This window comes from Chelonia mydas, chromosome 1 (assembly GCF_015237465.2).
Source record: "Chelonia mydas isolate rCheMyd1 chromosome 1, rCheMyd1.pri.v2, whole genome shotgun sequence".
In the NCBI taxonomy this organism is placed as follows: Eukaryota; Metazoa; Chordata; order Testudines; family Cheloniidae; genus Chelonia; species Chelonia mydas.
The window spans coordinates 207,331,995-207,345,900 of NC_057849.1; the positions used below are offsets into that span (position 1 = coordinate 207,331,995).

A 13,906-nucleotide genomic window follows, 5' to 3' on the forward strand; every position below is an offset into this window, starting at 1 on the left:
TTCTTTGACAGAGTAATAAGCCTTGGTGAATGGGAGGAAGTGGCAGATCTGGTATATCTTGAATTTAATAAGGCTTCTAATACTGTCTCACATGACCTTCTCATAAACTTAGGGAAATACAACCTAGGTGGAGCTACAAAAGGTGGGTGCATAACTGATTGGAAAACCATTCCCAGAGCGTAGTTATCAGTGGTTCACAAATCAAGCTGTAATAGCATATTGAGTGGGGTCCTGCAGGGATCAGTCCTGGCTCTGGTTCCATTCAATATCTTCATCAATGATTTAGATAATGGCATAGAGAGTATACTTATAAACCTTGCAGGTGATACCAAGCTGGGAGGGGTTGCAAGTGCTTTGGAGGATAGGATTCAAATTCAAATGATCTGGAAAAACTGGAGAAATGGTCTGAAGTAAATAGGATGAAATTCAATGAGGACAAATGCAAAGTACTCCAATTAGGAAGGAACAATTAGTTGCACACATACAAAATGGGAAATGACTGCCTAGGAAGGAGTACTGCGGAAAGGGATCTGGGGGTCAATAGTGGACCACAAGCTAAATATGAGTCAAGAGTGTAACACTGCTGGAAAAAAAGCAAACATCATTCTGGGAGGTATCAGCAGGATTGTTGTAAGCAAGACACGAGAAGTAATTCTTCCGCTTTACTCCGCGCTGATAAGGCCTCAGCTGGAGTATTGTGTCCAGTTTTGGGAGCCACATTTCAGGAAAGATGTGGACAAATTGGAGAAAGTCCAGAGGAGAGCAACAAAAATTATTAAAGGTCTAGAAAACATGACCTATGACAGAAGATTGAAAAAATTGGGTTTGTTTAGTCTGAAGAAGACTGGGGGAGGGGATAACAGTTTTCAAATACATAAAAGGAGATGGGTGAAAAATTGTTCTTCTTAACCTCTGAGGATAGGACAAGAAGCAACGGGCTTAAATTGCAGCAAGGGAGGTTTAGGTTGGACATTAGGAAAAACTTCTTAACTGTCAGGGTAGTTGAGCACTGGACTAAATTGCCTGGGGAAGTTGTGGAATCTCCATCTGTGATGCTCTGTACCTCAGGGGAACACCTTGCACCCCCATATTCATCCTTATAATATGATTGTGTGGTATCCAATGCAAAGTTTGTCATCTCAGGTGTCTTCGGAAGGCTCATGATGCATTGAGCATGGTTGTTATAGTAATGTTATAGGTTGTAATTTCATGTATATAGTTACGAGTCTGAAAATGTGACCTCATGGCTTAAAACAAGCCCAGGCAAAACTCTCCAGGAGCAGAGGGGCAGTTCACACCTCATCAGGGCATGTATGGGACAAACCCAGCCCAGCCTCACAGGAACAAAGGACACTGGCCTAGGCAGCAACAATGGATCTGTTGGACTCTCGAGTGAGTCACTCCCCTTCCCTTGGTCAGTTTGGGACTAACATGAGGTAATGCTCACCTGACTCTGAAGGTGGGGGGGCAAAGCCAAGAGGGAAGAAAGGACATGATAAAAGGTCTACAGACACCACCACCAAGCGACTGAAGCGCTGATCAAAGGGGAGAGCCTGACTGAAGGGCAACCACTCAGCCTGTGGTGAGAAGCATCTAAGTTTGTAAGGGCACTGAAAGTGTTAAGATCAGCTTAGAATGCATTTTGCCTTTATTTCATTTGACCAAATCTGACTTGTTGTGCTTTGACTTATAATCACTGAAAATCTATCTTTTGTAGTTAATACATTTGTTTGTTTATTCTACCTGAACCAGTGCATTTGGTTTGAAGCATGTCAGAGACTCACCTTGGGATAACAAGCCTGGTACATATCAATTTCTTTGTTAAATTGAAGAACTGGACACAACTGGACACTGCAAGATGGAGGTTCCTAGGGTTGTGTCTGGGACTGGAGATATTGGCTAGTGTCATTCGATTGCACAATCCAAGCAGCAGCTGGCCAAAAGTGCTCACTCATGTAGCTTACGTGCTAGAGGCTGTGCGTGACCAGCCTGGGAGTGGGGGTTCTCACAGCAGAGCAGGGTAAGGCTGGCTCCTAGAGTCAAGGATTGGAGTGACCTAGCAGATCACCGGTCCAGATAACACAGGGGAACATCATACCATCACTGGAGGTTTTTCAGAACATGTTAGACAAACGTCTGTCAGGAATAGTCTAGTTATTACTCAGTCCTGACTTGAGTGCAGGGGACTGGACTAGATGACCTACTGAGGTCCCTTCCAGTCCTACACTTCTATACTTTTATTCTATGATTATTTTGCCCACCAATTAGGCCTAATTTTTGATACACTAATTTGGTCCATTGATTTCCAGTCCCCCAGTTTGTTTTCCAGGCATGAGCTTAATATAGTCCTTGAGTTATAACACTAGGTCTTTTCATTCAGACTAATTCAGTCTGTGTTCCTTTTCCAGCTTTTCCTATCAGCATTCACTGTTACAGATTACTGTAATACTTTACAAACTTTTATTCACTTGCCCACAGTTAGGCTCACAACTGGGGTAGACCTATTAGGCCCCAGGACACAGCTGGTGTTAGGGGTAAGCAGGAGAAGGGGGGGACCCAGAGTGTGAGGGGGAGGGAATCTCTGTATTTTAGGGCTCATAAATCCTACACTCACCGTCTCATTCTCCTCTTCCTCAGATGTTTCATTTTCCCTCACTCCACTACAGCAGCTACTCACATTGGATGAGGAGCGTGAGAGTGGCTGCATCACACAATATCCCGATGTTTGATTGGAGAGGGTTCTGAAATCCAAGTCCAAAGTTATCACCATCATTGCAGATCTCATTTTGCACCATCCACCCAAGACCCTTCCAGTGCTTTGCAGACATTAACAAAGCCTTACAAGTCCCTGTGAGGCAGCTTTATTGTAATCATCCATATTGATGGGGGGGATCATCCAGAGAGGGGAAGTCACTCATCCATGGTCAGTATCAGAGCCAGGAATAGAACCCGGCAGAACTAACTCCCGTTCGCTGGCTCTAATCACTAGCGACCACATTCTTTGCAGTCAAGGTACCTATGTGAGGGGACAAAAAGTGAGACACCTGCCATGCTGAAGCCTTCCCCAGGGACACCAAGAGTTTCTCCTGAACAGAAAGACCATTTTCAACTCACTTGCTCTTCCTGTTTGGGAACTCTGGGGAACTGGGACTGGAGGAGCCATCAGACTTCAGGTCAAAAAAGGGTCCTGGACTCTCCAGCATCTTCTGGATTCTGTCAGCAACATCCCTACTGGAGTGAAAGGAAAACCAGCTACATGAGACATGAATTACCACTGTGTTACCTAATGCTTCCTACAAGGGGAAATACAGAGAGGGATTTCTATGGGGGACACAGGTACAAGGTGCTGGAACACAGCAATCTTCTTAAGTGGTCTACAAAGGAAGAACATATCAGGACTGGGCCTTTTTATGCTTCTTTTATTTTTATCATAAAGGCCTGAAAGGGTTTGAGTTTTTAAAATTTCTTCTCAACTTGCTCCCCCCACCCCCATCCCACTAGAAATTCAGATCTTATCTAACCTGGAAGACTCTACAGTTGACTGGAGATGTATATTTATAGTGTCAAACATGCTAAGGAGGTGACATTTGACTAACTGAGAGCAGCAGTGGTTTTTCTTTCAGACTGTATCAAACTTGTGTTTTTGCTGACACCTATTTAACTAATATATTTGTGAGGAAATCTCTGTGTGAATTATTCTGCAGTGCAGCCCCTTCAATTAGGAGCTGAGAAAACTCCCAGTCTTCATCTCAAGAGTCAACCAGCAAATGCAGGGAAGAGCAGGCTTTGCATTCCTGATATATCTGAAGTGAAAACAAGCAGAAGAAAATCTAAAGAAACCCAACACCTTCTTTCTGTATTATAAAGAAGAAAATAAGGGCACAGACCCATTTTTCCACCTTTGCAGGAAATCTTTAAACATCCTTGAAGAGGACAGGGAGGTGAGTAACAAAGGGCTGGGCTGAGGAATGTATTTATAAGAGATGTAAAATTGTCGTTAAAGGTAAGCCACAAAAAGTGCGAGTGTTGTGACAGTTTTTTATTTTAGATACATTGTTAATGGGAACTTGCCTCTATATAATTTTTTGTTCTAAAAAAATACATCATTTTAAATACAAATAAGTCTGTCAGTGTCTCTCTTAAGAAAGGGCAAGAGAAAGAGACATGGGGAGAGACTTCACAGGCACAGATTTTACCCGTGGTGACGGTCATGGCTGTCTGCATGCTGGGAGAGGGGGTTCTCTTCTCTACACTGAGTCCGTTGACAGATTCCTGGATTTCGTGAACAATTGGGCAGGTTTCATGTGGCGTATACAGCAGTTCAAAGGACTGGGCTTTGGATCTGGCATACACTGAACCCCTAATGCACAGCACCCCTTTTGGGGCCCATTAAGAGTTTAACAAAATAACCTCTACTACTCAATGTGCAATTTTCAAATGCTCATAACTCAGCTACATTAAGCCCTGGACGAAGGCTGTGCTCTGCTCCTCTGTGAATGCTACTTCTGTGATAGTCTGCAAGTCTCAAACCTCAGCCATTTTGATTATAGCATGTTAAGAAAACGCTCACAATTATTTCTTTTAAAATTCACAAGATTTAGTTACTCTCTAAAAAAAAAAATGGAAAAAATGTATTTTTCTCCACTCTCCTCTCACATGCGCACAGCAGAACTGTTTTTGTCACAGTGGGGATGGAACAGGACAGGCAGGAATCCTGGATCATCTTCTACTCTGTTTGATGAAGGTCCTGTCTACTACACTCCTGTTCCCATCTCTTCTCCCCTTCACTCTGGTCCTGCCTCCCTCCCATTTCCCTTGTCTACCCCTCCCCGACTTGTTTCCCTTCCTACCTCCTCTCAGTTCCCCTGGGTCCCAGGCCTATTTTCTTCTGCAGTCTGCTCCCCTTCCTGTTCCTTTGATCCCACCTCTCCATCTTCCCTTTTCTTGCCTCCCCCAGCCTTCACCATCCTCCATCTCCTCTTGGTCCCAGTTCCTCCCACCTCTCCTCTCTCTTCCCCTGCCCCAGCACCCTTCATCCCACTGCACCCCACCCATTCCCACAGCTCTTACCTCTTCTCCTCCTGGATGTTCTCAATGCCAATGGCACTGCTGCGACGCCCGTGGAAGTGGCTGCCTCGGGTGCGCGATGGGCTCCTCCCAGGCAGGGCAAAGGACTAGAGAGAAGGAGAGTAAGCAAGTGATAGGAAGGAGGGGAGTGTGAGAGACAAAGCAGTGGGGTACTGGAGGAGGGGGAGAGGGAGTGTGCAGCCTGGATCCCAGACCCTCTCTTTGCATCATCTCTGATATGTAATAGTGCTGCCCAGAGCCCCCAAGGAACCAGAATGTGAAGGAAGAACTCCTACAAGCTGTCAGTGAGAAAGAGAGGGGAGGAAGTGAGGGTTCAATACAGGCAGAGGCTTTAGGGGCTGCAGCCCACGGCCCTGGCTCAAGAGGGACCCCGCAAAAATAAATCACAGGCAGCGATCTCCAACTCCGGGCCGCTAAAAGTCCCACGGCGCAGCAGGGTGCTCAGGCAGGCTGCCTGAGCCCTGCTGCACCACCAGCTGGGAGCTGCCTGTGGTAAGCGCCTCCCGGCCGGCACCTACACCTCACACCCCCTCCTCCATCCGAATCTCCTGCCCCAGATCAGAATCCCTCTCCTGAAACCAAACTCCCTTCCAGACCCTGCACCTCCTCCTGCACCCCAATCATAGAATATCAGGGTTGGAAGGGACCTCAAGAGGTCATCTAGTCCGACCCCCTGCTCAAAACAGGACCAATCCCCAACTAAATCATTCCAGCCAATCCCCTGCCCCAGCCCGCTCCTGCCCCAAACTCCCTCCCAGGAAAAAGACTTGTATACAGGGCCCCCACAAAATCTAATAGCCCCAGGCCCACAGGAGAGTTAATCCAGCCCTGAACACAGATGTTAAGAGAGACAGAGAGGAAGAAAAACAGACAGGCAGAATGAGACACAGAGAGACAGGAGACAGAGTGAGAGAAATGGAAAGAGAGACAGAGGATCAGGGTTACAATGTCATCAAGAGAGACACAGAAAGAGTTTGGAAGAGAGGCATAAACTCAGATTGAAAGGAGACACAAAGAAACAAAGAGACTTACAGACTCAGAGAGAGAGAGGAAGGGCCCAGCTCATCACTACTCTATGGCTCCTTAGTGCAGGCATAAAGGATCTGTAAAGCTACAACATCTGTCCCCAGGGCAGCAATTCCCCAAAGAAAGGGACCTCCCTGGTTGACATAGAGCTGGTGGTTTTGGCACTACACCAGCCCTGCTGGAGCCCCAGTGCAGAAGCCTTAGGCAGCCAGGTGTGAGTTAGCTAGGGTAACCATATTTTCAGAATCAGAAACCAGGACACTTTTGTGGCAACATTTTCTAGAGTCATGAAATATTCATACAGAAGACATGAGTGCACTTTTTCTTATACAAGTAGGTGTTACTTCTGTCAGTGACATGGGCATATTTCTCAGAATGGAGCATTTCTCCTGGAATGTAGTGCTCTGAATGAGTTTATCATGCAACACCAACCAAGTGTCCTTAACAGTCACATCAAGTAAAAGACTGGTTTTGGCAGTGCCTGTGCTCATCTAACTTTTCTCTCACTCCAAATACTGTTCATCCCACTGAGTGCTTGTTCCACTGAACTGTTGTTCCTGACATGTGAATTCTACTCAGCATAGCAATATGACTGAAACATACATTTTGTAGTTATTAAAAAATGAACATTTGATTGATGAAGTGAAACACGAACATTTCCAGCATGCTGAATTTCTCAGTTCTCATCACATAAAAAACTGGGACTGTCTTGGTAAAAATCAAGGTGTATGGTCTTTTTTCAGTTAGGGCAGCACGCAGATCCACAGCTAGCCCAAAATAAAGGAGGCACAAGGGTGATGTCAAGCCACCTCTGCCCTTCCTCTCAAGCCCTGTGCCAAGCTCAGATCCAGTGTGTAGATGAATGGGACCCAGGAACATAAATGAAGACAGAACAGAGACACAGACTCAGCACAAGAGAGATGCACAAAGAAACACCCAGTCAGACACACAGAGACAGAAATGGAGTGATACAAACATAAAAGATTCACAGAGGGACACAATAATAGGGGTAGAGGGACAAAATGTGTGGGTGGATCATGGAGGATCAGAGACGTGCTGGGCTCCTTCCAGTGGCACTCCCTCCCAGTACCTTACCGCAGCAATAGCCTTGGTGCCCTCGGCGACACTCTGGTTGAGAGCAAGGCCGGTGGTAGCTGGGCGGCTGGGCGGGGTTGCCGGCTGCTGCTGTTTCCTCATGGCTATCCCCATGGTATCCAGGCTCTGGCTGCGGCCTCGGATCACCCGCTGGGAGGCAGAGAGACAGACAGAGAGACACAGACACACATAAAGGACAGTATGAAGATCACCACGGTGGGGAGTAGAGGTGAGGACAGACACCAGTACCAGAGATATCCTCCCTCACCACTAGAACTCAGCAGCCCAAAAATTACCCATGGGAAAGGCCTGTTTGGTTCCATCTTGTCTATGTGCCCCTGGGTCAGTGAAAGATTGTTCCCTCTGCTCGCAGTCTCCCCCGTCCTCCTGCAGGAGATAGAGATTCCCCACCAACACTACAACTTTCCCAAAAAGCCAGCATTACCTCACACAGTCATACTCAGTGCAAGAAAAGGGACCAAATCCTCATGTAAGGCTGGAGGGCTCAGTCCCATGCAGGCCTATGCAATGGCCATGAGAGAGAAGCTGCCCCACTGAAACTAGAGTACTCTGAAAAAATCACTTCCCAGGCCCCTTCCCTCTTCTCCAGCCCCTTAAAAGGCTATCTGAACACAGTGATGCCAGAGAAGCAGATTTTGGAGTATATGCCGAAAGGTGCTGGACAGATTCTGAAATTTTCTATTTATCCACTGAACAGATGCTGCAAGGGCAGTAAGCTACTCACTCACACGCACCCTACCACTGGGCCTCAGTCCTGACCTGCACCTCACCTCTACAGGTGAGTGGGGAGTTGGCCTCTACTTTGTCCCAGCAACTCTGATGAGAGCTGCCAACCACGAGGGCTGAAGTGCCAAGTGAGGTGCTGGTACCTGAGATATGGCTGTCTGTCCCACTAGGCATGTACCACACATGGTGCAGGAAGAAAGGAAGAGAGAGGCAGGCAGTGGAGTGAGAACCAGCACACTCATTCCCTCCTGTTTGAGTAGGCCAGTGATACTTAGACTGAGGCTCAGGAGCTGCAAGTTGCTCTTCAATGTGTCTCCTGCAGCTCTTTGCAGCACATGATATTAAAATACTGTGATTTAATTATTAACCAAGCTAAGTTATTAATCAATCAATCAGGATGCTTTTTATTGTAGAATACTTGGCTGTGAGAATAGTATATATATAAAGAGAGAAAGTAAATGAAACAATGAAGTCACACAATTGTGGCTCTTTTGGGTAATGTTGATTGCTAATTTGGCTTCTGAATCATTGAGGTCTAAGCATCACTGGTATACGCGTTCCCTCCCTCACATCACCCTGGCCCTGTGTTCCTGGAGATTAGCTACTGATACCACCACATCATACAAAAAAGAGCTCATGCTTTTAGAGGGAAAAAGATGTCTCTCAGTATTCCAAAGTACCTAGATACTACAGCAACAGTTGTGTTAGAAACAACCATCTGATGGGACCTTCCCAGCTGCTGCTGCTGTCCTGCAGATAGAGCCAGTGTGATGCTGGGGGACAAAAGGCTCTGCCCCCCGAACCAATCATACTTCCTTCTGCAAGTTCCTGATCTCTTTTCTCATCAGGGGAATTGGGTCCTCCCTGCCACTAGATGCCGGCCAGGGCCAGGGGGTGTAGGGCTTCATTTCATCCCATCCAGAGACCTCACATTAGGAACACCATGGGATGCTGTACTGTGCCAAGCTGCATCTCCCCTGAGTGGAGAGGGAGAAGCTGCATTTCTCCTTGTGAGGTATGTAAAAATACAATGCAAAATGTGGCTGTTGAGAAGGAGCCATATTGTCCCCCACTCCCTGCCACCCCAAGCACATGTGCCCAACAGGGCTAATGTATCCTGAACTGGGACTGAGCTGGGTGGCGGTGGCTCTGCAAGAGGGATAGGTTTAAGAGGCTGCAGCAGTTCTTGATCTCTCACCTTGAAATTTTCAAAGAAGCCACCACCCCCATTCTCCATCTTCTCATCGTCCCCAGAGGCCAGGCCCATCATGCTGCGGCTACGGAGCTGCAACTCCTCAAAAAGGCTCTCCAGGAGGGCACTGCGAGTTCGCTCCTACACCAGGGCAGAGAGAGAGAGAAGGGACAGAATAGAATGACAGAAAAAATAAAGGTTTCAGAGTAGCAGCCGTGTTAGTCTGTATTCGCAAAGAGAAAAGGAGTACTTGTGGCACCTTAGAGACTAACCAATTTATTTGAGCATGAGCTTTCGTGAGCTACAGCTCACTTCATCGGATGCATAAAGTGGAAAATACAGTGAGGAGATGTGATCACCCTCCTTACAATGTGTATTTTTTCATGGTCTGTGTGTATATAAATCTCCTCAGTGTATTTTCCCAAAGTGTATTTTCCACTTTATGCATCTGATGAAGTGAGCTGTAGCTCTCTCCTTACAATGTGTATTTTTTCATGGTCTGTGTGTGTATAAATCTCCTCACCATATTTTCCACTTTATGCATCCTATGAAGTGAGCTGTAGCTCACGAAAGCTCATGCTCAAATAAATTGGTTAGTCGCTAAGGTGCCACAAGTACTCCTTTTCTTTTTGAGAAAAAATAAAGGACAAAGCACTGAGAAAGAGGGAGAGAGAGAATGGACTCTATGTTTCAGATATAATTGATACATCCCACTTTCTCTAGTGTTAAGAGGAATATGATTTCTTCCAAATGTGGACCCTTCCCTATCTTCCTTATACTTCCTTAAGCTATTTTTTGGTGCCTTTTTCCATTTCCCTCGGCCCCTCCTCAGAAGAGCCCAGGAAATGAAATCAGGGTGGATAAAAACTGTCTATTTAAAATAAATAAATAAGTTTCTTCAATTAAATCATATTTTCTTTCTTTAAATTAAATACATTTTTATTCTTAAAAATAAACCTATCTGAAATTATGACAACCTATGTTAAAGGCCTAAATTTACTACAATCTATTAAAATAATTTAAACTAAATTTACAAAATATAATCTTAAATCAGTACATGTCTGCTGCCAAAGTTTAAAAAAATGTCACTGCTGAACTGGTGGAAGACACTGGCTAAGCATCTGGAACCAGAGTTTGTTGAAGTGCTAGCTACTGATAGTCTTTTGCAGGCACAGCACGAATATTTTCTTCATTTCAGTTTATTCAGCTAGTTCTGTTCAATGACTAGTTCATTCAAAGTTAACAAATGGACCGGGAGTTTAAAAAGCAGGAAAGCTTGTCTTCCTCTTCCAATCTATGAATAAAAACTAGGTGTGAAGACGAGGCCTACTAGTTCTAAGGCCTTGAAGGACATGTTGCCAGAAAAAATAGTACAGTTCACTCACTGCTGAGGATACTTACTTTGTTTAATAAATCAGTTGATTTTAAATGCAAACATGTTCTGATAATCTTACTTTTTAAATTTATTAAGTAGTTTTAACTATATTCCAATTTCCATCCAAATACAGCTTCACACAAATCACACACACAAAAATAGAGTAAATGAAGAAATGCATAATTCACATCTTCTAACATAATAAACAAATGTAAAAATGAAGAATTTGAATAAATGCAGGTTAAGCAATATAATTGCTTAAATAAATGTGTATAGATATAATGAATCCTCCTGACTAGCAAAAGAAGTATCAAATTTAGTGTCAAAATTATATTTGGTTGCAAATCAATATGCTTTAATGGTTATCAACCAGTGCAAATAAACCTTTCTTTAGGAAAATAACTACAAAATATAAATGGAAAACAAGATTAAAATTGATTATTTAAATCAAGATGTTCTACTTGCTGATTTAAATCAATCTACCCTGAATCAAATGCAAAAACCTAAGTGAATGCAACATTAAGATTGGGTGGCTTTCACTGTAAAAGTCAAGTAATGTAACCACTAGGGTTCTAGTAGCAGCCACTTTGCATGTACGCCAGATATTCTATTCTTGTTTTGGAGGGGTTAAATGTGTACTTTAATATAGATATAGATAATAAAACATACAAGAAGCACCACAAGGCTGAGTTAACATTTAATTTACTTTATTTTTAAGGGACTTTAATTTCCTAAGAGTTTCTATGTCTTTCATTAATTGTGCAGCCTTAACCTGGCACTAACACAGTTTTTTGCATTTATTAAATATTAATGTGAACACTCACATACACAGACCCACCTCTAGTTTGGCAAACTTTTCAGCCCGGTAGCAGCTGTACTCAGCATTGATTAGTTTAGCCAAGAGGAATTCACGAAACTCTGAACCCTGTGGGAAAAAAAGGAAGTCTAGATTGGAAATGGTAACCTAGAAAAGGCTCTGGATATACATTTCCTTAACCCCCAGGGTTATCCAACCCAATCCTGGAACCAAATTGGAAACAGCAACCTAGAGGTGAAGGGGTGTGTGATGGTGCACCCCATAAGGCTTTATGGAAATATGCTTATGAATGTATATATATATGACATAACTGGAATATGTTTTATGCTACATATGCCATGTAACATATCTCTGTAAAGGTTATGATCTACTGAATCTATTCAACCTATTTGTATGCATGTATCATTTTTGTATTCAAAGTTATGAATATTGGCTGTGTACTTGCTTGATTTTTAAGTAGCCTTTGTAAAGCATTTGGTCAGCTTCTTGAGAAAGCAATGTGCAAATTAAGTGCCCTATCAAGGAACACTTAATGAACAATGGATCTTGGAAGGCTCCAATCCACATAAGAAGTCTTCCTGGAGACAGTCAAGATAGCATGTGGGCAATGGCTGCTGCCTGTAAAAACTGAGTCATGCATGGACATGTGACTTGCCCAGGTGACTCCAAAACTCCATCCTGAAGCTGGACTTTGCATAGGAGAGAGAAGGGGGTCTCCACTCACAAGAGAAAGTCTATTTAAGCCCGTGGGAGACCCCTCCATTGTGTCTTCAGCTGGCTCAAGAGATAGCCTCTCCATCCCCAAGGATACTGGAAAGAAACTGGAACAAAGGACACTCACATCCCCTGTAGTTACTAATTGCTGGACCCAGACTAGAAGGAGGCTAGTCTGTAAAAGGAAGCTTACTGGAATGCCTCTGAAGGTGAGGTTTTATCTGTATTCAGTGTTCTTACTGTATTAGGTATAGACTTGCGTGTTTTGTTTTATTTTGCTTGGTGATTCACTTTGTTCGGTCTGCTATTACTTGGAACCACTTAAATCCTACTTTCTGTATTTAATAAAATCACTTGTTACTTATTAATTAACCCAGAGTATGTATTAATACCAGGGGGGGGGGGGGGTGGAGGGGGGGCAAACAGCTGTGCATATCTCTCTATCAGTGTTCTAGAGGGCGAACAATTTATGAATTTACCCTGTATAAGCTTTATACAGAGTAAAACAGATTTATTTGGGGTTTGGACCCCATTGGGAGTTGGGCATTTGAATGTTAAAGACAGGAACACTTCTTAAGCTGCTTTCAATTAAGCCTACAGCTTAGGGGACATGGTTCAGACCTGGGTCTGGGTTTGCAGCAAGCTAGCCGGTCTGGCTCAAACCAGGCAGTCCCAAGCTGACAGGGCAGGAAAGCAGGGGCAGAAGTAGTCTTGGCACATTAGTTGGCAACCCCAAGGGGGTTTCTGTAATCCAACCCATCATAGGGTGTGTAAACCACACACCTGATCCCTGCATCGCTTGCTTAGAGGACTCAGAGACACAAACCTCTTTAAATATGGCTGGATTTGGGAGAGGGGGTCCAAAGAAGGGGACGTCATCTCGAGCTGTTACTGAAACCTAAAACAAAACAAGAAACCACTTCAACATCATAGCAAGAACCAGAATGTCACATCCTCTCACAGTGATGAGCTTGTATAAGAGCGGAAACAGAAGTCATGGACCCTGAAAACATCAGGCGACGTGAATCAGTCCCATAATACAAAACTAAGGGGCACCTGATTTAATTAAGGGTAAATACATTTCAAATAAATCAAAGGCAATACTTCTCCACAGCATGTAGTCCGTAGTGTAGTCAGCAGATGGTTCTATGCCAGCTAAATCCCAAGTGTATATCTAAATAATATATTATTATATCACAGAAGAACTTCAGTTTTATGAATACCAGTCTTCTGAACAACCACTTATCCAAATCATTTTCCCCAATGGGAGGAAAAGAATATTATGTAACAAAAGTGATGTCAATGAAGAACAAGTCAACATCCCTTCACATCCTGATGCCTTCAATGCAATGGAAATCACTTTACTGTGGTTTGAAGGACAAAAAGAAAGTGATGCAGTGCACCAGACTGAAATTTATGCACTGTATCTGCTGCAGTATTGAGATATTCAATTTAATGAACTCCTCAATCTCCAATTAGTTAGGCATTCTACCGTAATATATACCCAGTTTATATAGCATTTTTCTTACATACATACACACACATATGGCCTTCATTACCATAGCTGAGTACCTTACAATCATTAAATTAATGTATTCTTGAAATATGGGACAGCATTATTCTTATTCCCATTATACAGATGGAGAACTGAAGGAGACACATTCAGCAGCGACTCACCCAAATCACAAAGGAAATCTGTGGCAGCGCCAGGTATTACACACAGACATAGCAGGAAGAAAAGGAGTACTCGTGGCACCTTAGAGACTAACAAATTTATCTGAGCATAAGCTTTCGTGAGCTACAGCTCACTTCACCGGAGAATCCACCACAACTCTGGTAAGTTCTTCCAATG

General features: G+C 43.9%; 1 protein-coding gene across 9 annotated transcripts in view; it reads right to left on the reverse strand.

The window, feature by feature from the left end:
* LOC102929563 (rap1 GTPase-activating protein 1) overlaps positions 1-13,906 on the reverse strand; it is a 63,016-nt gene that overhangs the window by 17,885 nt on the left and 31,225 nt on the right. For 7 of the 9 annotated variants that reach the window (XM_027828781.3, XM_043543340.1, XM_043543407.1 and 4 more), the window contains 7 exons: positions 12,881-12,952; positions 11,362-11,448; positions 9,155-9,289; positions 7,210-7,359; positions 5,071-5,174; positions 3,115-3,231; positions 2,615-2,741 (listed from right to left, as the gene is read on the reverse strand). In XM_027828781.3, coding sequence (XP_027684582.2) covers positions 2,615-2,741; positions 3,115-3,231; positions 5,071-5,174; positions 7,210-7,359; positions 9,155-9,289; positions 11,362-11,448; positions 12,881-12,952 — 792 coding nt within the window. The remainder of the gene's footprint in view (positions 1-2,614; positions 2,742-3,114; positions 3,232-5,070; positions 5,175-7,209; positions 7,360-9,154; positions 9,290-11,361; positions 11,449-12,880; positions 12,953-13,906) is intronic. The other 2 variants (XM_043543451.1, XM_037911284.2) reach the window with 1 other exon arrangement.